The sequence below is a fragment of the Hippocampus bargibanti genome, linkage group LG05 (assembly GCF_051943395.1).
Source record: "Hippocampus bargibanti isolate YZ-2025 linkage group LG05, ASM5194339v1, whole genome shotgun sequence".
In the NCBI taxonomy this organism is placed as follows: domain Eukaryota; kingdom Metazoa; phylum Chordata; class Actinopteri; order Syngnathiformes; family Syngnathidae; genus Hippocampus; species Hippocampus bargibanti.
The window spans coordinates 7,811,902-7,836,075 of NC_142738.1; the positions used below are offsets into that span (position 1 = coordinate 7,811,902).

A 24,174-nucleotide genomic window follows, 5' to 3' on the forward strand; every position below is an offset into this window, starting at 1 on the left:
GACTTTTCTTTAATCGATTGCAAACATGTATGCTTTCCTCTTCAGAACTATTTGAATCATATTCATAACTGGATGAGTAACAAGAAAGCATCTTCTCCCTATCTGAAGCCATTGTTTTGGGTATTTTAGATGCTATAAAACGTTTCAATGATGTCAGTTAGGAAACAAAAAAATGGTGTCGGTTGTCCATTAAAGTAAATACAAATTTAGATTGAAATTGGGAGTCAAATGATAAAAATGCTGATTTTCAAAGTTATAATTCGTCATGTGACAAGTGCAGATGTCTGCCGTAGTCCGTCACTTCGCTGTTCATGAAAATGTCTTGGTTTTGCAAGACTTCGCTCTCTGAGATCTTCCCGTCTCCATTCTGGTCCATCTCTTGAATGAGGTGAAGAGCCTGATGGAGATGAATATGAGAAACAAACATTGCTGTCATTAACTCATTTACTGCCATTCACGAATTTATTCGGGAATTGAAAATATGACGTAGAGCGCCATTTTGTTTTTTTTCATGCTTGGGTGCCGATAAAGCACTGGCCAGACTTCTGGCAATGTTTTTTTTTCCTTCTATAAGGGGGCAGCATTTCCCTTTTTTCGCATTTTAGCGCTTTGTTCCATCTTCAGCTGTTGTTAAAGCGCTATATAAACCAATATGTATGTATTGCATTGTATTTGAGACAGCCGCCCTCATTTCAAGCTCATATAACTCCAGACCCATATCATTTATGAATTAACGCTTTTTTTTCTGACGAAAGAAGAAAGTTTTAGCTTTCTCACTCTCCATTGAATGATCGCACCTTGATTTATTCACAAATTTGAGTTTTACACAAATACAGACACACATAAAATCTATATTAACTCATTCACTGCCATTCCCAAATTTATTCGGGAATTGAAAGGAATGAAACTGAGTGCCATTCCCGAATTTGTTCGGGTTTTGGTTTTTCTCGTGATTGCTGATAAAGCGCTCGTCAGACCTCCAGCAATGTTTTCCCTTGCACCATTTGCCTTTTGTACAGCTGCCCCCATTTCGAGCTCAGATACCTCCAGATCCATATAATTTAGGAATTAACTTTTTTTCTGATGAAAGAAGAGTCTAAGGTTTCTTACTCTGAATCATTGAATGTTTATAGCGTCCTGAAACGCAATATTCTGTGGGTCCGGGAATTTGAGCGACAATGACAAAAACCCTGGCACTGGAGTGGACACATTTTTTTCACGTCTTGCAATGAATGAGGTAACTGATGGAGAATAAGAAGTTATCATATTTAAAAGTTTCATGCTGTTATATGCTTAGTCAACATGTGTGACTCGAATACACAATTGAAGCACAGACAACCTGGGGTCAATCAGAGGTCAACAGACACATCTTGTTAAATTGTCATCTTCATCGAGGAGATCTGGCCTCGGACAGAATTTAGGACTTGGGGAAACTCCTTTATGACCGGAGTAATTTAAGACTTGAAACTCCTTCAGCGGGAGAGCTCATTAGCCAGGTTACAAATTTAACAGTTCATGGAAGGGACAATGTTTTATTGCTTACAGCTGTTCGCGCTTAGAACTCAAGAGGTGTGGTATTCTAATCAAGAAAACTATGTTTTACTAATGTATCACTTCAATTTGCATATACTCTCAATAAATAACTTGGCAGAGGGCTGCAGACAACAGGCGTCAGTCATGAATGGCTGCGTCTCCTGCCGGCAGTAAAAGACAATCTTTCTGGGTTCGAGTCTTTGTCCACAGTGTCCGATCGAACATCTCTGACAGTAACCAAATGGAGGCAATACAAATCATAACATTTAAGTCAAGTCTTACATCTTCCTGAGCAGCGCCGTAGCAGTTGGGCGCAATCCAGCGGAGTTGCTCTTCTCGATTTAACTTGCCGTCTTTGTCTTGATCGTACAAGTCGTTGAAGCGCACGGTCTCCTCAACCTCCCACTGCGAAGGGGCATCCTCTTGAAAAGACAACGGCAAGACTTGCAAAGTCAAGAGCGCTTACGGAGAAAATTCAACAGGAATTTCAAATTGACGTCAACATTTATATCGATATGTACCGTCGTAATTTAATCATAATTAGATTTTTCATTAATTTAACCCAATGACAGTTCCAATGAGAGGTTGTTGATGGGAACCACATTTTTTTGTTACTCCGTGAAGCTATTTGTTCTAAAAGTTAATATATAAAGTTTTTTTTTTTAAATCAAAATGAACTAACCTTCACGTCGAACATCACCGATAAATTCCTTGAGACTGATCAGTCCATCTTGATCCAAGTCATAGTCACTCAGCACATCTTCAATTGCAAAATCCTGTATTAAGAGGAATGGGAGAATCTAAAATGCACACAGCATTGATTGTCCACCCATTTCTTAGTTTAAAGGACAACCGACGCCTCCGGTTAAGTTGTGTTGATAATTTGTAAAATGACTTTGAGCGTATTTTACAAAGATTCCACACGGCATATAGCTATATTTTACGTTTTAAGACTCACGCTGAACATTCAGGAAGTCTTGTTTTCTGGTTGGTGACGATGCCTGACGTGACGTCACGTCACGTCACGTCTGGAACGCCCCTGACTGAGAAAGCGACACACAATGCATTTTGGGTACTTTGTTTGGTCTGAAAACTTTGTGTTGAAACCGAAATTAGCAGGAAAACACATAACTAACGCGATGGTGAATCGTTGTGTGTTGCACCAAGACTACTATTTGATACTAGTTGACACAAATTCCCAGCAGACAAATCAGCCCATTTCCAACGGAGCTTGGGCGCCATCTTGTGCATTTTCTGGGACGCTACATTGGAGTTCTGACGGCTCAAAATGATACGGAAGGACTTCATTAATCGATTACAAACATTTATGCTTTCCTCTTCAGAACTATTTGAATTAGATTCATAACTGGATGAGTAACAAGAAAGCATCTTCGACGAATCTGAAGCCATTGTTTTGATTCTAGAGCAAGGCAAGACGTCCTGGCGTGACGTCACGAACAAGGGGGCGGGACCTTCTGAAACTCGCCATCTCTGAGGTCATTTTGAAGTAATTTTGGGAAGCTTTAACTCATTTTTATTGGTGTTTTGCATTTGACTAAAAATATCAGCCTGCGTGTTTTGGGTATTTTAGATGCTATAAAACGTTTTTCTGATGTCAGTTAGGAAACTAAAAAATGGTGTCGGTCGTCCTTTAAGTCTCAAAACACAACACGTGATTATATTCAATACTTCTTAAACTCATTTGAAATGTAGTGGAACACATTCCCCCCTGCAAAGAAAGGTGTGATCTTACAGCCATGTGGTCCATTTCAGATGGGTGAGTGAAGGCCAAGAACTCTGTTACATTGAGGCCAGGCGTACCGTCCAGGTCTGCGAAATTGAAGCGCCTCCTCTCCTTCAAGTGGAGCTGACGGGAGTTTAATAATAAAAATAATACATTTCATTTATATGCGCCTTTCAAAACTCTCCAGGTTACTTTACAGTCACAGGATAAACTTTTGGGTGAGCAGCGGCAGCCACACGCGCTAGCGTTCACTCAACTCGGAAGAAACTCAAATAGATAGAAAGCTAGCTAGATAGCTAATAGCTAGCTAGCTAGATGATAATAATAATACATTTAATTTCTCAGCGCCTTTCAAAACTCTCAAGGACACTTTACATATAGTGAATAGATAGCCAGCGAGATAGCTAGCTAGCCAGCTAGATAGCAAATAGATAGTTTAAGTTTAACTCGACAGTCACAGGATAAGTTTCTGTGGGTGAGCCACAGCAGCCACACGCGCCAGTGTTCACTCAACCCAGAAGTAACTCAAATAGATAGAAAGCTAGCTAATAGCTAGCTAGAGAGCTAATAGATAGCGAGCTAGATAGCTAATAGATATCGAGCTAGCTAATACATATCTAGCTAGATAGCTTTACAGCTAGCTAGCTAGCTCGATAGCTATATAGCTTATAGATAGCTAGCTCAATAGCTAGCTAGATAGCAAATAGATAGTTTATGTTTAACTTTCCTGTCACAGAATAAGATTATCTGTGGGTGAGCAGCGGGAGCCACACGCGCCACCATTCACTCAACCCGGAAGTAACTCAAATAGATAGAACGCTAGCAAGCGAATAGATAGGTTAGCTATCGAGCCAGCTCGGTAGCAAATAGATAGTTTAAGTTTAAGATAACTTTTCAGTGTTTGAATTGTTCACACTGCCATAAGGATGCTGATGCACGTACATGTCGCAAAGACTCTTGCTCAGGATCATCAAGGATGGCGCTTTCATCATAATTAAAGAGCTGGTCATGAGCGGCCATGTTGTACTCCTCCCATGAGACGACACCATCTTTGTCTGTGTCAAATTCAGCAAAGCGCTCCTCTGCGTCTTCGAAGGCATATTTTCGATACACGTGCTGAATCCATAGAGCAATCTCCTCTATGAAGAAACTGCTATTAATGACTTTTGTCACATGTGCTTCTCTCCCAAGTGTTATAGTCCACACAATGTTACCTGCACTTAGGTGTTTGTCAACATTTATGTCAATCTTCTTGACAATTTCCATGATCATCTTTTTCTGCTCTTCTGGACTTAGTTTCTTTAACACCTCAGGGTCCTACAAAAGTATCACATAAAAGCTGAGAGTCACAAGGTGATCAAGATAAAAATAAAATACAGTGATACCTCTGTTTACGAACCCCTTGGCTTGCGAACTTTTCGGTTTACGAATGTAAAATTTATGAAAATGTGACCTTGGCATACAAACTATTTTTTGGGATACACACGGAGCTGCCACAATGAGTGATGTGTCGTTCGCGAACGAGCCCGTTCTCCTAACGAGAAAATGGCAGCCGATTGTTTTTGTCCTCTATTCCCCGCCCCCAGCCTTCGGTTAAAGCCAAATGATTGGTCAAGAACGCAGCAGTGAGTGGGGGTGGTTAAACATTAAAGACAGAGGCAGACGACAGAGTTGTAAAATGGATAGAAAACAATGAAATTTGGACTTGTTTCAAAGGCAGAGTGTAGACTGCAAGGTTAAAATATCCCATCAATCAGGCTCCACAAATAACCCGCACAAGCCATCTGTACACTTGATACAAAAAGCTATCAACCCAGCTAAACAGAACATAATTGGATTGGCCTTTATTAGTCTCGCAGTGGAGAAATTGATGAGGAACTAGGTAAAATTATCGCAGAGAAAGCACCTACAAGGGATCATTCCTCAAGATGGTGAGAGAAGGCTACGTTCCTCATCAAGTATTTAATGCTGATGAAAATGGCCACTCCATTCCATCAAGCCATCAACGACCATCACAAAGGTAAATAAAACGACTTTATTATACACTACAGTTTATTTCTTTAATTATAATACCATAGCACCTTTATTATACATAAAATAAGGTATATTTTGTGTAGTTTTAGGGCTTAGAAAATTTGAAAGTAGAAAATTATGTTTTATGGGGACCTGGGAACGGATTATTCTCATTTTAATGGTTTCCTATGGTAAATTATTTTTGGGGATACACACTTTTCGCCTTACACACTCTGTCTGGGAACCAATTAAGTTCGTAAGCCAAGGCATCACTGTACAGGAATGTTGTTTCAAAACCTTCTCCCCCAGCAGGACATTCATGTCATGCTCAGAATGTAGTTGTCCAAAATGGTCTTCGTGTTTGTGAGAGCTTAGTACCAACATAAACTGAAGGGCAAGCAATACGATTGCCGTCACGGTCGAGGCCGCCATCTCTGGGGACGATACAGAAATTGGTCAGATCATTAAAAATCAATATTAGGATACTCATCGATCATTTATTATTTTTTTTTGTTTAATCCTGATGTTTTATCAATCAATCTAAAATGTCGCCCTGCACATTCACAAACGTAATTTGCCTTATCCGACGTAAAAGCTTGGCCCAGCTTTTACGTCGGATGCCCTTCCTGACACAATTCTCTGTATTTATCCGGGCTTGGGACCGGCACAAGAAGACTTATGTCCCTTTGTGGCTACAGAACAAGCAACTCGCTCAGTAAAAGGCTCCCAAACACAAAATGGTCATCAGCACAGCAACAATCAAAAAAGCAAAACTATACTCACCATTTGATAACAATGCTCTGATCTTACCATGAAATGGGCATCACTTTCCCTATATTACATCACAAACAGGACTTCAAAGTCTACGTTAATATGATTGTGCAGCGTGAATATTGCACTTGAGATTGGATAAAATGGTGAAGCGAATCAAAATCACAATATCTCGAAGAAAATAAATGCAATTCTGTGTTTTTCTAAAAACGTTCACCCCTATAGCATTCCACTTTTTGCCTCATAAAACTCAATTTATATCACTGCATCCTTCAAGCCACGGTGAAGCACTGTTCAATTAGTTCTGAAGTAGTTGACTGAATTTGAGAAGAAAAACATGTCAGAATCACTTCACTCACAGTAGGTGGAGGCGATAATCTCTCTCTGTTCCCTTGATGTCTTCACTTGTCCTCTGACTCGTAAAAGATCTCCAATTTCTAGTCTTAAGTGTGTCTCTCGGTCCTGTTTCAGTTTTTTCACCTCAACAGCTAGATTAAAGCTTGGATGCTGTAATTATTTCGAGACGTAATGTCGTACCATGCTGCCTCACACAGGTCAGTTTCGGTACTAACTCAGATCGTTGCGTAGGGTCAGATGAGTCCACCTGGACTTCGCGAGTATACTACACACAAAACACACATTCACACATATTTGTAAACACTTACCGGTAACGCACCGGTTAAGATGTTAAACTTTGATATACGTGGACACCGTATCCTACTTTAACCTCTGCTCCAGTGTGGATGATGAGTGACAATACGCAAAACGACGTGCAAACAAGCAGAACCCGAGCCAGGATTTCAGAACGTCTACGAAATGCGAAATCACGACCAGGTAGTCGAATTATCCATCGTAGACTTTGTCGAGAGAATACTATTCGCAATTACCGTGAAAAGTTGTCAAAAATGTTGCTTGAGTTAGCTTACAATGGAAACAAACGAATTTCCGGTTTGACGTTTCACAGTAAATATTTAACTTTACGATGTAGGTCTGCACGTGACCAAAAATATTTAGTGCCTAATTTTTTTAATCAATGTCGTGATTTTTTTTAAACAATGACCCAGGGTAAAACGTCGCTCAAACACGCGCAGACGTCGTAGTTGTGGTCACAAACGTACGTTTCAAGTCTTGCAAGATGTTTATCACTAGTAATTAGTTTGCGGTCTCGTGTTTATTAACCACGAGACAAAACACAACTCACTTCGAAACACTCTGCATTAGGAAATAATGATCACCGACGCTACAGCGGTATTAAAAACTTGAACAACAATGGAGATCATCGTAAGTTTGAGAGAATTTATAACATTAGAGTAATTCTATGTTTCACAATTTATCTCACTTGAAAGCTTTATTTGGAGGAAGTCATTCTGAAATTATGTCCAGAATGAAGGGAATTTTGTATGTTCTCATAACCCAAAAACCGATTTCCTATAGTATCCGGAACGTCGCACGACGACATTTATTTTGAAGGTAAATTTATTTGATCACGTTCAGCGAAATGCCCGCTCAGTCTCTATGGTTGCCATGGGAGAGGTGTGCAGTCCTTCCCCTCATAAACAGGTTCCGCCTGTGGCCCGAATTATTCGGCATTCGATTGGATAACACACATGTCAATCTCACTTTCGAGTAATAGAATTGGACTGCAAGGCTGTCGATCCAAAACTTCGCAACGTCAACTGACTTCCGTTTCTTCATATCCTAAACTCGCTGTCATGTAACATGGTTTTCCATCCACTCTAAACAACTGAACACATTTCTCCGCCTGGCGTCAAATTAATCCCCAACCAAGCGTTGGACGTAGCACGACTCGATGAACAAAGACGGTCGCCACGATGGACGACGGCGCGGTGCGGGGCAGCACCGTCTGGGACCGAGAGTCGGCCACGGAGGTGACGGGAGGGAAAGGTCTGGCAGCAACAGCTCGGGGTCGTCACATGGAGGAGGCAAAAATAAAAACGCGTCCATTAATGCGCTCAAGGTAACCAAATTCTAATGTCGTTCATTTTCTGTTCAAATTGACGACCTGGTGGTCACCTCCGACGTCTTTGTTCGGCGCATACCTGGATTAATTCTGCTGCTAGCTAGCAGCCGCGATAAAACGCATTTTTGGGATGCCCTTACCTTCAAGTGGGTGTGGCGCTGCTAGTTCGACAATCCATTTGAGTGCTGGTGTCCAGTGAGTGGACGATTTGCATGGCTAAACTGGTTTGCAATACAGTGAGACCTCATTTTACGAACCTAATTGGTTCCCAGAAAGTGTGTGTAAGGCGAAAAGTTCGTCTGCCAAACATTTATTTCCCATAAAATAACATTAACAATGAGAATAATCCGTTCCCAGGTCCCCATAAAAATACGTTTCTACTCAATAAGCTTTAAAACTACACAAAATATACCTTATTTTATGTTTAACAAATGTGCTATTTGATTGTAATTAAATAAATAAACTACTATATAATAAAGTCGTTTTACTTAACTTTGTGATGGTCGTTGATGCAGTTGCCTCTTGATGATATCTGAGTAAATTTGTCGTGCTTTCTCTGTGATAATACCCTCACTCACACTGTCCCCTGATAGCTGCTTTTTGTTAATCCAAATCAAGAGACGTTTTTCAACCTCTTCTATTACCTGAGACCGTTGCTTCGACAACACAGAAACACCCTTAGCCACACGTAGCAATGGTCGATTTAGCGTAATGGTACTGGCAGGCTAAATCACACAAACGCACACCTCGTTGGTGTTTTTCGATGATCTTCTGCTCAACCGTAATTTTCTTTTGTGTCCTCTTCGGCTTAACACTAGACTGTGGTGAGGTCTTTATCGGTCCCATGATAGCAAAAGTACTCCACTTGAGAACAAACCACGTCTGCACTCAAAAGAAGTGGGTGTGGAAAACTAGTCCGCCAGCCACTGTGTGGTTTGGTTTGTCCAGCGAAAATCAGTTCGTATGCCAAGATTATATTCTCACAAATTTAATGTTCGGAAAGCGAAAAGTTTGTGAGCTAAAGCGTTCGTAAAATAAGGTATCACTGTATTACAGTCATGATGCTACGAGTGTTTAAATCAGGGGTGTCAAAGTCATTTTTTGCCGTTGGCCACATTGTAGTTATGGTTTCCTCTCGAGGGCCGTTATGAATTTGGGGAACCCATTAGAATGTTTAAATCCCTTCAAATATTACATATAGAGCACACAGCAAATTAATGAATAACTCGTTTTCAAATCTGAAGTCAAGAATAATGACTTTTATTGTGGTTGACATAAAAAAATATGAAATTTTGGCTCAGATTTTAGCAATCATCATGGAATTTAACAAGTTTGATTTGCTTTCGCGGGCCGAAAAAAATGATGTGGCGGGCCGGATTTGGCCCGCGGGCCTTGACTTTGACACCTGTGGTTTAAATGAATTAACCTCTGGTTCGTTTCCTCATAGGTACAGCACCAAAATAAAATGTAAATGCAATTTACTCTCAACGGCAAGAATTTAATGTCTATACCTTAGAGCTTTTCATTTTAAGGAATGTAATAGTTTTCTTTTTTTAGGAATGTAATACAGTAAAGTCTCGTTATATCGATATTCAAGGGAGTCCGAAAAAATATCGATATAACCGGGACTATCGATATATTCGACCCTGTTTGCATGTAATTTTCTCCGTGCGTGCATAGAAATAGTATCGATATAACCGGGACTATCGATATATCCGATATCGATATAACGAGACTTTACTGTAGTTTGTTTTCTTTGTGGTAAACTTTTGACAAAATCTGTCGATCTCGGTATCACGATAGATATCTCGAGACTTTTTTTCATGCCACAAATTTTACTAGTAATGTAACATCTTTGTGGAAGTTTCCAAAAACCAAAACAACTCTGAAAATGCCTCTAAAATCCCCATTAAAAAATAAATTCACAAAAATATTTGACTATCAAAATGCTTTTCTCAACAAAAAAAAAAATCAATTCAAGGTAGCTAATAGATGCATGGCAGGCAACTTTTCAGAGTTGTCTGCCCTGGTGTCCACTAACTTTTTGTCATGAGTTTCAGACCCTGGTAAAAGGCACACCAAAAAGCCTTGATTTTCATAAGATCACCCTGTGCCTTCGACGCAGGTGTGCCTTATATGTAAAGTAATATTGAGCCGCAACAGGTCTCACAACTACTGTCACGAGCCACTGGCTCCATTTCCCCTTGTAGAATAAGTAGTGTGTAACCCCACCCTCTACAGTAGTGCATTATACTTTAATGTCCCTTATATTTGGAAAACTTTTCATCTTTTATAATACAGTAAATTCTCGTTATATCGATATTCAAGGGAGTCCGAAAAAATATCGATATAACCGGGACTATCGATATATCCGACCCTGTTTGCATGTAATTTTCTCCGTGCGTGCATAGAAATAGTATCGATATAACCGGGACTATCGATATATCCGATATCGATATAACGAGACTTTACTGTATTTGAAAAACGTTTCATTCATTGGGGGTGCGCTTTATAGTTCGGTGCGCCTTATACACCGGAAAATAAGGTATTTAACACGCTCTAGTTGCATTTTGCATGCAGTTAAACCATGAAGGCTTGCACATATGAGTCATCATACGCGGAGTCCAATCCGTTTCTGAGCAACACTCTATGTTGCGAATATGAATGCGTGGTTATACTCACGCACTGTCCCCTTCGCCCGCAGCTACACTCTCATCACTAGCAGCACAGGTTGGGGCGGGAAGGGTTGTGTGCATGACTGCGCAGAGTGGAGAGAGTATGTGGAGTAGGCGGGGGTGGGGGGTGTCTCCCAAGTGGAACACAGAAGCTGCAAATGTAACAAGCGGCACAGAGTGCCGAGCTGACGGACAGCAGCAGCCAGTTTGGGCCTAACTCCCCCAGTCTTCTCAGAAACAAGTTGAACTATCAGGGGCAAGTTGCAATGACGTTGTGGGGCGAGCACCGGGACTCTATTTTGGTCCCCCTGTCAGATGGTCATGGCCTGCAGCACAAATGGCGCTCATGTTGAGATGGGAAAAGGGCGCCTAAAGTGGGCAGCAACAGCATGTCAAGGCTGGACGAGGACCAAGACGTGGCTTCTGCGCTCCTCTTCTATTCTGTATGTATTTCCTGTTTTGCTTTCCTCCTTAGGGGGCTGGCTCCTGTTTTGTTGCTAAAGAGAAACCTTACACTTGCTCCTCACAATCCACCGGCTTGGAAAGTGGTTCTTGTTTCCGGTGCGCAGCGAAAGGAGTCTGTGCCCTTTACAGTTTGTTCTGCTAATTAGCTGGCTTGTAGCATTGTGTTGTTTATTAGCGGCGAGCATGCAAGGGATTCTGCTATATTTGCGTTCACAGCTCAGTGTCATCTTATTTCTATCTTCTTATCGTGCTGAAGAATAAAGCGCAATTGCCATGAACGATTTTTTTTGTGCACCAAAAGTAGGTCAGCTGGGTATCTCCCAGGGGAATATTAAATAGTATCAGGACCACGTTGGCAATGCATGATGTGACACCCACACAAGCTGTTCTACTTGACGAATTCTTGCGCTGAATTTTGCTTTCACAATCCATCAACAATTTGTGTCCTAGGGTGCTTTGAAAGGCGCTTGTACATTAAATTATTATTATTATTATTATTATTATTATTATTATTATTATTATTATTATTATTATTATTATTATTATTGTGTTGCTTTGGAATGGACATTTTTTCTTTTCTGACAAGAATAATCATAATGCACATTTGAGCTAATGGGTTATTGGATTGGATGTACCTTTATTTGTCTCACAGTGGCGCCATTCACATTTCACAGCAGCACAGTTATGACAAGAAGAGGAAAGAAAGAAAAAAGTAGAAAAACAAAATACAGGAGCTGCTGGAAAGGCAATTACAGTAAAGTCTCGTTATATCGATATCGGATATATCGATAGTCCCGGTTATATCGATACTATTTCTATGCACGCACGGAGAAAATTACATGCAAACAGGGTCGGATATATCGATAGTCCCGGTTATATCGATATTTTTCCGGACTCCCTTGAATATCGATATAACGAGACTTTACTGTAGTAGTACAATATTTCAGGTTGAACAAAGACAGAAGGAAAAAAAACATTGTTTACTTCATAGAAAATACAAAGCACATTTTTTTCCTCCCCTTTCAATACCCTTAACACGCCAGAGATAATTCACTGCCAGATTTTATTTCACAGTCCGTCCTGTGATGCGAAGGACGACAATGTGACATGGGCTTTTTTTTGCTGTGGTTTGAGCATCCATGTTCACTGATGCATACTCAATGTGTAGGTCAACCATGCTGTGCGTTGGCCGCGAAGTACATTGCTTCCAATCCTCGAGCTGTTTCTTGTCACAGTCTTGTTTCTGCTTAATGCATTCTCATTTATCTCCAGGCTAGCGCCCAGTAATATGTTGCATTATTATCACAATGCAACATATTGCACAGATCTATGCCATCAAGGCAAACAAATGTACAGTTCCAGAATATTTCCTTGTTTCCTTTAAAACTCAATATATCAACTCTGTGACATGTGTTGTTGTAGACGTTCACACCACATTTTGGACAAAATGGGTAACCATAACAACAATAACACACTGCCAAACACACACCAGCCGCTTTATTCATTCAATACGATGACTGAGATCCAACATAAAATCTAGAGAACTATACTAGAGCAAAAAATGCATCCCAATAAAACTTGTCACAGAAGTTTTGTTATTAAATGACCTTATTTTTTTGAATATACGGCACACCTTCAACAAATGACATTTAAAAACACTTTCCATACATAAGGTGCACCGCATTATAAGGGGCACCTTCAACGAATGACATCCAGTGATACCTCAGCTTATGAACTTAATTGGTTCCCATAAAGTGTGTGTTAGGCGAAAAGTTCATCTGCCAAACTTTATTTCCTATAAGAAACCATTAAAAATTAGAATAATCCGTTCCCAGGTCCCCATAAAACATAATTTTCTAATATATAAACCTTAAAACTACACAAAATATACATATTTTATGGATAATAAATGTGCTATTGTATTGTAATTCAAGAAATAAACTGTACTGTATAATAAAGTCGTTTTATTTACCTTTGTGATTTTAGTTGTCAGTGGATGACGAACATCCAGGTTGCCTCTTGATGATATGCGAATGAAGTTGCCATGCTTTATCGGCGATAATACCCTCAGTCACACTGTCCCCTGCTAGCAGCTTTTCGTTAATCCAAATCACCAGAAGTTTTTCAACCTCTTCTATTGCCTGAGACCATGCTTAGACAACACAGAACCACCATTAGCCACACGTAGCAATGGTAGACTTAGCATACTGGTAGTGTGACGCTAAGTGGTTTGATGTTCTTCCGCCAAAAACTAGTCCTTCTGCCACCGTGGCGCTCCGTGCGATTTGGTTCGTTTACCGAAAACTAGTTCGTATGCACAGATTGTATTCTCGCGAATTTAATGTTCGTAAGGCAAAAAGTTCGTAAGCTAAAGCGTTCGTAAAATGAGGTATCACCGTATTTAAAAAAATTGTATACATATTTTAAAACATTTCCATCCTTAGTGTGCGCCGCATTATGAGGTGCATGGTCAGCTTTTGAAAACAAATATTTTCTTTACGGTGCACCTTATAGTGCAGAAAATACGCTACTTCCTTTGTGCTGAACTGCAGCAACAAATAAAAAAAAGTCTTGTATCTTCAGAAATTCATAAATTTTATCTCTCATATCTCATAGCACCATTGTACTGTACGTCACATGTATATTGGAATAAAACCCTCCTTATCGTCACTCCGTCAATCCACATCTTACCAGATCCCGTATGAGGTGAAATATTAATGTCCCATAACCTTTTCGCAGGCATCTTTCCAGCGCTCCAACAGTCATGATAAAGTACGAAAGATCGTCGCAGAAGAGGGTCGTGCTGCTCGGAACCTGATTGCATGGAGTGTCCCACTGGAGAATAAAGAAGAGGAAGGTTGGTGCTTTGAAAGCCAAATGTATATTTCTGCATTAACAGCCTGCCTTAACATTGTTTTTAAATATATTATTCACACAAAGAGCCAGTCTGTTCACTCTGTTTTCCCACTCACACTCTCCTTTAGTGCAGTTCTCTCTGTTTTCTTCCAGTTTTTGGCCCATTTATTGCATCTGACCATAATGGATATGATTACAACATTATTTACTTTTAGTTAGAATCAGAATCATCTTTATTGGCCAAATATGTAGAACACACAAAGATTTTTGCCAGAGGGAGTCGCTGGAAAAGGTGGTGGGCAGGTTGCGGAGGGTCCTTGTTTTGATTTTTGCAAGTCCTCGAGAGTGGCTCGGGCGGTGCCAATGATTTTTTTTTCCCAACTTCAACTGTCCGTTGAAGTTGGATTTTGTACATTTTTGTGGCGGCCCCAAACCAAACCCTGATTGGAAGAACACCGGATTGATTTGATGACAGCCGTGTAGAAATGTCTTTGCACCTCATGTGGCAGGAGGTGTTAGTATCGTTGAAATATGCAAGTCAAATATTTTTTTCTCAAGTTTAAAGATTGATGGAACTGTCAGTAAGAACTATTGGATCATCTTAAAGGACAACTGACATCACTTTTTTCTTTCATCAGAAAAACGTTTTATAGCATCTAAAATACCCAAAACACGCAGTATGATATTTGTAGTCAATAAAAATGACTTAAAGTGTCTAAAAAAAATTACTTCAATTTGAAACCGGAAGTTGCCAGTTTCAGAAGGTCCCGCTCCCTTGTTCGTGGCGTCACCCCAAGGCGTCTTGCCTTGCTGGAGAATCAAAACAATGGCTTCAGATTCGGGGAATATGCTTTCTTATTATTCATCCAGTTATGAATATGATTCAAATAGTTCTGAAGAGGAAAGCATACATGTTTGCAATATTACAGAATTTATTCTGTGTCATTTTGAGGGGGGAAATGTAGCACCAAATGTGTGTCATCTGGGGGGGGGGTGTAGCACCGATAAGAGGGCGACAAAGCTCTGTGGAAAGCTTTTTGTCAGTGAATATCAAATAGATGCTCGGTGCTACACACAAGGATTCACCATCGCGTTATTTATGTGTTTTCCTTCTAATTTCGCCATCGACACGGATCAACACGAAGTTTTCAGACCAAACAAAGCATTGCAAAATGCATTGAGGTGATGCAAGGCATGTCCTTTCTCGCTGAGGGGCGTTCCTTCAGTGACGTAGGGTGAGGACTCGTCACCAACTCAAAAACAAGACTTCCGGAATATTCAGCGCGAGTCTTAAAACGTAAAACATAGCTATATGCGGTGGAATCTTTGTCAAATACGCTCAGTAGAAGTCATTTGAAGCCATTTTACAAATTATGGACTCAACTTGTCCGGAGACTCAACTTGTCCGGAGACGTCGGTTGTCCTTTAAATAAGAAAAAAAAAACATGGATTCCAGTGAAAATAATTCTCCCAAGCCTTTCAAAACAGACTTTCAAAACAGTCATGCATGACGTCACACAAGACTGGCTGCTATGAATACAAAAATTCTACTTGAGAAATACATTTGTATAAGTTTTACAATGGTGACAATTTCCCATAGGGGTAAAATATGAACTCCGGGAGGACCTATATCATGGATTTTTTTGTCTCTTGAGCTTTCATTTTTTATGCTTACTTGATGACACGCACTCTCTGTTTGGATTCATTTCTAATCAGAGCCGGTGTTTTATAAAGATGGTTTCCAATTTCTCCACGCAGCAAAGTCCAAAAGTCACACCACTGGCAGCTCAAGAGCCCAAAGGACTCATTCTGGGCAGCTAAGGAATAAAAAACAGGTGAGTGTTTGATCTATCGCCTCTAGAGGGCACCAAATAGAAATTGTAATGACTTACTGCATTTTACTATACAATAGAATCCAATACATATTGATTTATATAGCGCTTTAACAACAGCTGAAGCTGTAACAAAGCCCTTAACTTGTACAGCTACCATATACAGGAAATAAAGCAGTCACAAAGATAGTTGAAAGCTCCAGGGAGTAAAACCAAGATTAATCAGAATCATGCTGAGTCGAATGCCAAAAAGCACAAGTGAGGGGATTTTGTTCTTTGAACTCTTAAAACAGTCCTCACTAGCATTTCATCTAAAATTGGATGATAAATGTTATTTTATAAAGAGTCCAAGATAAATTATTGAAAACATTTTGCAACATTATTGTTAAATAATTCACTGCCATTCCCGAATTATTTGGGAATTGAAATCAGCATTTGCCTTTTGTACACCTACCCCAATTTCAAGATCAGATAACTCCAGAACCATCTAATTTAGGAATTAACAATTTGTTTCTGATGAAATAAGAGGGTCTAAGGTTTCTTGAGCTGTATTTAAAGTTTATGTAGTCCTAAAACTCAATATTCTGTGGGAGTGAAAATGATCAAAACCCAGGCACTGGAGTTGACACATTTTTACATATCGTCTGGCAGTGAATGTGTTACTTAAAAATTCAATAAACATAACAAATCCAACTACAGAAAAAATAACACTTTTAACAATAATACCAACAAGTGTTAAATGTGAATATAATTATCTTTATGCAATCAATATTGGTGCATATAATTTTTTAGTTTGTGCATATTACACTATATTATATAGTGTAATATTAACACAAATAATTCAATGTAATAATAATAATAATAAGAAGAATACATTTCATTTCTAAGCGCCTTTCAAAACTCTCAAGGTTACTTTACAGTCACAGGATCAGTTTTTCTGTGGGTGAGTAGCGGCAACCACACACGCCAGCGTTCACTCAACCTGGAAGTAACTCAAATAGATAGAAAGCTAGCTAGATCGCTAATAGATAGCCAATAGATATCCAGATAGATAACCAGCCAGCCAAGCAGAAATATATCCAGCTATTCAACTACATAGCTAGCCAGCTAATAGTTGGCCAATAGACAACTAGCTACATAACTAGCTAGCCAACCAGAAAGCTCATTTATTTTCATTTATCGTCTGGCCGTGAATGAGTTAATTAAAAAAAAAACAACAACATGAACAAATGCACCGAATGTCACAACTTTTATAACCGGTGATGTGTTATTTCATTTCAGAATACTGGCGTGGAGTGTAAAAGCACAACTGGCACTTTGTTAGAAAAGGGGACAGAGAAAAGTCCCACAAAAGCCCGGCAACCGCGCAAAGTGGACCTACGAGCACGCTACTGGGCCTTCCTGTTTGACAACTTGCGCCGTGCAGTCGATGAGATCTACGTCACGTGTGAATCCGATCAAAGTGTGGTGGAATGCAAGGTCAGCACATTTGGATAAAAACAAATCCAGCGATACCTCAGTTTACGAACCCCTTGGGTTACGAACTTTTCGGTTTACGAACGTTACATTTATAAAAATTTTACCTTGGTATACGAACTATTTTTCGGGATACACACGGAGCTGTGTTCTACTAACAAGAAAATGGTGGCAACTGTTTTTGTCCTCTATTCCCCGCCCCCAGTCTTCGGTTAAAGCCACGTGATTGGCAAGAACGCAGCAGTGAGGGGGAGAGGCTGGTCAACATTAAGGAGACAGGCAGACCACAGAGAGAGTGAGAAAACACACACCTACACGAAAGGGAGAAGACAGAGCTTGAAACAAACAAACAAAAGTGAACAAAATAAAGTGAAATGGTGAGAAAATGGATAGAAAACAGTGACATTTGGACTCGTTTCAACTTTGATAGTTTAAAGGCAGAGTGTAGACTGGAAGGTTAAAATATCCCTTCAATCAGGCTTCACAAATAACCCGCACAAGTCATCTGTACATTTGATGCAAAATGCTATCAGCCCAGCTAAACAGAACACAATTGATGGGGTACTAGGCAAAATGATCGCAGAGAAAGCACCTCCAAGGGATCATTCCTCAAGATGGTGAAAGAAGAAGGCTATGTTCCTCATCAAGTGTTTAATGCTGATGAAACCTGCCACTCCATTCCATTAAGCCAACGACCATCACAAAGGTAAATAAAACCACTTTAATATACAGTACAGTTTATTTCTTTAATTATAATACAATAGCCCTTTTATTATACATAAAATAAGGTATATTTTGTGTAGTTTTAAGGCCTAGAAAATTAGAAAGTCGAAAATTATGTTTAATGGGATACACACTTTTCGCCTTACAAACTATGTCTGGGAACCAATTAAGTTCATAAGCCAAGGTATCACTGTACTACACAGCAGAATTTCATGAAGTGTGGGTTAATATTTTTTTTTCCTGGCTGAGAACACTAGAGGGAGGCATTGGCACATTCTTCTTGAGTTCTGCTTTTTTGTCAGAGGCCTCACACTGCTGAGAGAATTATCACAGAGCTCGGACCTTGGCAGCCTGCTCTGAATATTGATGACAGACTGTGTTTCTTGACCATCTGACTTCTTGTCTTGTATTGAATCATCTGCCATGCTGCATTATGCCAAGCATGGTTCTTTTAACTGTCCGTGGTCACGACTGTAGCCTTGATCCAATGCGGTGTGTTCACTATAACGCTTTTTTCCCTTCAAACTTTGCTTTCACAACACAATAATGCTAGTGGATATAGAACTGGGTGCTTTTCATAACCCTCCGCCCCCAACCAACCCAGTTTGGGCTCAGTGGAAAGTGATAAATGATGGAGTCATCCTGAATGAGAGTTCTCTGACAGACCCCACTCACCTACAATCCCCCAATGGCGATGTGGGCTGTTCTCACACAAACAGCTTGACAAATCCCTTCTAATAGCATCAAAGCCATAAAAAGAGACTTCCTCTTGGATGGTGGTTATATTATCGCTGCTAAAACTACATTGATTGAAATAATTGTCCAAAACTAGAGAATAATGAATTTGTTAAAAATTAGGGCAACTCAGTTATTTGTTAATTTAAAGCAGATTCTTTACTTACAGACAGTGTAGGTGTTCTGTCTGTAAGTAAAGAATCTGCTTTAAATTAGATATCAAGTAGACAGGATGAACTTAGTACAACGATCAGTTATTTGTTGTTTTTGTTTGCTGGAAATGTCTTTTCTGGATTGTGCTACACAGGGCAGTCAAGTGAGAGATTTCAATTTAGATCATCATTAGATGAGTGGTAACGTTTTACAATCCAACATTATGAATTCATAGTACTGTACTGAACTCATTCACTGCCATTCCCGAATTTATTCCCGAATTGAAAAGATGTCGTGGTGCACCATTCCCACATTTGTTCAAGTTTTGTTTTTTCTGGCTCAGGTACCGATAAAACGCTGGTCAGACCTCTGGAAATGTTTTCTTTTCCCTCCCAGGAGGGGGCAGCGTGTGCCTTTTGTACAGCCACCCTAACTTGCACCTCATATAACTCCAGAGCCACATGACTTCGGAATTAACTCTTTTTTTCTGATGAAAGAAGAGAGTCTCAGGTTTCTTATGCGGCATTAAATGTTTATGTAGTCCTAAAACTCAATTTTCTGTCGGTCCTGGAATTTGAGTAAAAATGACAAAAATCCTGGCACTGGAGTGGACACATTTTTGCACGTCTGGCAGTGAATGAGTTAATACCTTGATTGCCGTGTCCATAAAACTGGCACTTATTCTTTTCAAAAATTGAAACATTTGATTACGAATTAGCACCTCTTAACTCATTCACTGCCATTCACAAATTTATTCGGGAATTGGAAATATGACGTCGAGCGTCATTACCAAATTAGTTCTTTTTTTTTCTTGCTTGGGTGCTGATAAAGCGCTGGCAATATTTTTCCCTTCTACAAGGGGGCATAATTTTACCTTTTTTCCATACTAGTGCTTTGTTCCAGCTTCAGCTATTGCTAAAGTGCTATATAAACCATTGTGTATGCATTGCATTGTATTTTGGACAGCCGCCCTGATTTCAACCTTGTATAACTCCAGACCCATGTAATTCAGGAATTAACTTTTTTTTCTGATGAAAGAAGAGAGTCTAAGGATTCTACCGCTGTATTGAATGTTTATGTAGTTCCAAAAAGTCAACATTCTTTGGGTCCTGGAATTTGATTGACAATGACAAAAACCCTGGCACTGAATGAGTTAAAGGACAACTGACGTCTCCAGACAAGTTGTGTCCATAATTTGTAAAATGGCTTCAAATGACTTCTCCTGAGCGTATTCTACAAAGATTCCACCGCATATAGCGATATTTAGTTTTAAGACTCGCGCTGAATATTCTGCAAGTCTTGTTTTTGAGGTGATCACGAGTCCTCACCCTACGTCACTGAAGGAACGCCCCTGACCGAAAAAAAGACACATTGTAGCAGTCCTTCCATCACGTCAATGCATTTTGCTGTACTTGTTTGGTCTGAAAACTTCGTGTTGCACCAAAAAGAGGCAGAAGAAAGTACAAAGTAAGGAATTAATCAGCCCGCTTCCACAGGCTGATTAATTCCTTCCACGGAGCTTTGTCGCCATTTTCTGCCTCTTTTTTAGTGCGACATTTCCCCCCCCCTATTGCCTCAAAATGGCACGGAATAAATGCTTTAATCGATTGCAAACATGTATGCTTTCCTCTTCAGAACTATTTGAATCATATTCATAACTGGATGAGTAACAAGAAAGCATATTCTCCGAATCTGAAGCCATTGTTTTGATTCTCCAGCAAGGCAAAAGACGTCTTGGGGTGACGCCGGTTGTCCTTTAATGTTGGGCCAGTGCGTGTATATTTTTATGAATGTATTCTCTAAATGAAGCCCAACCCCCCAAAAAACTAAATGATCCATTTGTTTTGTGTGTCTGTATGGACCACTGGCTTTTACTGACCTGCCTAATGGCAAGGCCTCTCGGAGGTTAAACATGTTGTCATTCGTTGTGAAATGTTATGTGAGGGGTTGTACTTAGGTAAGTGTGCCTGTTAACATGCTAAAAGCCACTTTACGATGCCTCCATTCGCTGTGGACTGTGTCCGTCAGAGGACCGGCTCGGCCGTGATTACCAAGTGAGCTTCGAGCTACAGAGGCGGTCTTTGTCATTCTGTTCCAATCATCGAAGCCGCTGCTGGATGCTAGATGCATTTTTCACAGGCCTGACTTGTCTATTAACTAAAAGCACTGCGAAGCTTTACCCTCAATTACCATTCCCTTCACGATCTCCATCCATCAGTTGTCTGCTTGCATTAGATCTTCTGGGAGGGGGGGGGGTGCTGTTTGTGGCTATAGTGGGACAGCTGTCCTCCGGGACATCTAAAAAAAAAGTGCGGATAAGAGCAATTCCCTATCAATAATGTACCTGCTCTCTTTTGTCTGTGTAAGCTCTCAGTCGTACAGCACTGGTCCATCGATGAAAAGGTTTCTTCAGACGTTTTGCTCCTCATCTGAAAAGCTTCGTCAACAAACTAAAGTTGTGCTGATAGATATATATATATATATATATATATATATATATATATATATATATATATATATATATATATATATATATATATATATATATACACACACACACACACACACACACAGTAAAGTCTCGTTATATCGGTTATATCGATTGTACTGCTTATTACGATACTATTTCTATGAATGCAAGGAGAAAATGTACATGCCGCAGGATCGGATATATCGATAGTCCAGTTATATTATATTTTTTCCGACTCCTGAGAATATCGATATAACGAGACTTTACTGTGTACATATGTATAGTGTGTGTGTGTGTGTGTGTGTGTGTGTGTGTGTGTGTGTGTGTGTGTGTGTGTGTGTGTGTGTGTGTATATATATATATATATATATATATATATATATATATATATATATATATATATATATATATATATATATATATATATATAATATTTTTATTGTTTTTATTATTATTAAAGGATTTCTTATCTAATTTTATCTAATTATTTTTTCTCAGGAGGTCTTGATGATGTTGGACAATTACGTGCGTGATTTCAAAGCGCTCATCGACTGGATTCAACTCCAGGAGAAGCTAGAGAAAACCGATGCCCAGAACAGGTGAACTCTTTGTCTTTTGCCCTCATTCATTTCCTGTTTGTTTACCGTCACCTCTCCAACCCCACCACCCCTTTTCAAGGTCGAACCGTGACCACAAAGTCCTGTTGTCTGCTCATTGGCTTTCAGGCACCAACAAAAGATCAATGACCCTGGCTCCGTTTCAAAAAGATCCACGAGTTTATTGAATTCTCTTTATCATAGAAACCGTTGCATTGTTTGTATCCACTTGGACATTTCAATCTATCGTTATCAACGTTTATACTGTTGCTATATATCTTTGTCAATATTTATTTGTGTTGATTCACAGCCACTGCTTTTAATTTACAGGCCTACCTCTTTAGCCTGGGAACTGCGTAAAATGTCCCCAGGACGTCACGTGGTGCCTAATGCCTCTGCAGACAGAATGGTTTCCTCTCCGAGTGCACGTCGTGCCCTAAATTTTGGGTAAACCTTTTTTTTTCCCTTTAAACCTTTTTTCCACTGGGCATTACCAAATTTTAGTGTCCACTGTGCTAGACCTTCCTTGAGAGTTGTGAAAGGTACTTAAAAAAGAAAAGTATTATTATTTTGATGATGATGATTATTATTATTAATATTATTATTGTTACATAGAATTATTTGTGTTAATATTACACTATATAATATATTACATCTCCACAAACTAAAAATAATAATATGCACCAATATTGATTGCATAAAGATAATTATGCTTACATTTAACACTCGGGTTGGTATTATTAGTAAAAAGCGGTAAATATTCTGTCGCTGCATTTTTACGTTTATTTAATTTTAAATTAACTCATTTACTGCCAGACATGCAAAGATCTGTCCACTCCAGTGCCAGGGTTTTTGTCATTGTCACTCAAATTCCAGGACCCACAGAATATTGAGTTTTAGAACTACATAAACATTCAATACAGCGTAAGAAGCCTTAGACTTTCTTCTTTCATCAGAGAAAAAGTTAATTCCTGAATGATATGGGTCTGGAGTTATCTGTGTTTGAAATGAGGGCGGCTCTCCAAAATACATTGCAGGACATACGTATTGGTTTTTATAGTGCTTTAACAACAGCTGAAGCTGGAAAAAAGTGCAAACATGGAAAAAAGGGAAATGCTGCCCCTTTGTGGATGGGAAAAAAACATTGCCTGAGGCCATGGCCAGCGCTTTATCAGCACCCCATCAAGAAAAAACAAAACCAGAGCAAATTTGTGAATGGCGCTCAACGTCATTCTTTTCAGTTCCCGAATAAATTCGGGAATGGCAGTGAATTAGTTAATTTGTTGTATATTGTGGATGTCTTATCTAGTGCGCCGACACCCGCACTGGCCGCAGCCCGGCTATCCCTTACAGGCCCCAGTTGGGCAGACCGAGTGAAATGTACCCAGTCTGCCCCAAGTTCTACTCAGCTAATGACTTCTTCTATTGAAAAGCCAAGTAAGACATCTTTCACCGCACAAACCCAGAACAAAGCATGACAATTGGGCAAAACAAATAATGTTTTTTTAATATCCAGGCAAAAAAGATTCCGAAGGCTGGGAAACTGTCCAACGAGGTCGTGCGGCCAAGCCTCGTTCTGCCACCATGATTGCCAAGGTCAGTCCGGTATTGGCCACTCACGTCGCCCCAAAGCATGACAGCACCAAGAATCAGTCACGCGTGCTGCCACAAGAAGAGCATCCCACCCGTCCCCACTGCCCCACTAATGGGGACGCAACCCAGTTGGACTCAGAGAAGAAAGTCCCGACACTCCAGGATATATCAGAGAAAGATAAACATCCAGTCTGTGGGGATACAGTGGAGGTACTTTGGTCTACTACATCAAAAATGCCTCTCATTATTCATGGAGTAATATCTATTATTCTCGATGAGTATTAAAATATGAAAGGGTACAGACGCTCCCCAGTTTACGAACATTTGAATTACGAAAAATGCTACAGACGATCATTTTTGCAGGTACAGTATGTTGAAAAGTGTTCAGACAGAGATGCTGTAAGTTAGATTTTGTATTGCGCACCTTTATCTGGCCGAGCTCGCTTGCGATTGGCTGCGTACTACGCTTCACGCACACAGGTTTCAAGGGCTGGATGTTTACGCGACGGACACCATGGCTGACCAATGAAGTGTTTACAACGAGTTAAGGCACCGATC

General features: G+C 39.8%; 2 protein-coding genes across 8 annotated transcripts in view; one reads left to right on the forward strand and one right to left on the reverse strand.

The window, feature by feature from the left end:
• Positions 1 to 11: 11 nt before the first annotated feature.
• LOC148897703 (reticulocalbin-2-like) lies at positions 12 to 7,003 on the reverse strand. Of its 5 annotated transcripts, none has more exons than XM_088997131.1 (8): positions 6,949 to 7,003; positions 5,588 to 5,724; positions 4,492 to 4,594; positions 4,220 to 4,416; positions 3,287 to 3,400; positions 2,216 to 2,309; positions 1,816 to 1,955; positions 12 to 397 (listed from the first exon to the last, which is right to left on the reverse strand). In XM_088997131.1, exons 2-8 carry the CDS (start codon positions 5,720 to 5,722, stop codon positions 254 to 256), a joined length of 927 nt encoding a protein of 308 aa, XP_088853257.1. In that variant the 5' UTR covers positions 5,723 to 5,724; positions 6,949 to 7,003; the 3' UTR covers positions 12 to 253. The 5 variants fall into 5 exon arrangements, with proteins under 5 accessions (XP_088853257.1, XP_088853256.1, XP_088853254.1 ...); XM_088997130.1 differs by having other exon boundaries at positions 6,738 to 7,003; XM_088997128.1 differs by having other exon boundaries at positions 6,727 to 7,003.
• Positions 7,004 to 7,749: 746 nt separating this feature from the next.
• Positions 7,750 to 24,174, forward strand: part of scaper (S-phase cyclin A-associated protein in the ER) — a 69,687-nt gene continuing 53,262 nt past the window's right edge. For 2 of the 3 annotated variants that reach the window (XM_088997008.1, XM_088997009.1), the window contains exons 1-8: positions 7,750 to 8,039; positions 13,922 to 14,039; positions 15,797 to 15,873; positions 17,152 to 17,349; positions 21,926 to 22,026; positions 22,354 to 22,470; positions 23,333 to 23,460; positions 23,540 to 23,826. In XM_088997008.1, the coding sequence (XP_088853134.1) occupies positions 7,872 to 8,039; positions 13,922 to 14,039; positions 15,797 to 15,873; positions 17,152 to 17,349; positions 21,926 to 22,026; positions 22,354 to 22,470; positions 23,333 to 23,460; positions 23,540 to 23,826 (1,194 nt within the window). In that variant the 5' untranslated portion in view covers positions 7,750 to 7,871. Of the gene's footprint in view, positions 8,040 to 10,925; positions 11,161 to 13,921; positions 14,040 to 15,796; positions 15,874 to 17,151; positions 17,350 to 21,925; positions 22,027 to 22,353; positions 22,471 to 23,332; positions 23,461 to 23,539; positions 23,827 to 24,174 lie in introns of those variants that run through there. The other variant, XM_088997011.1, reaches the window with a different exon arrangement.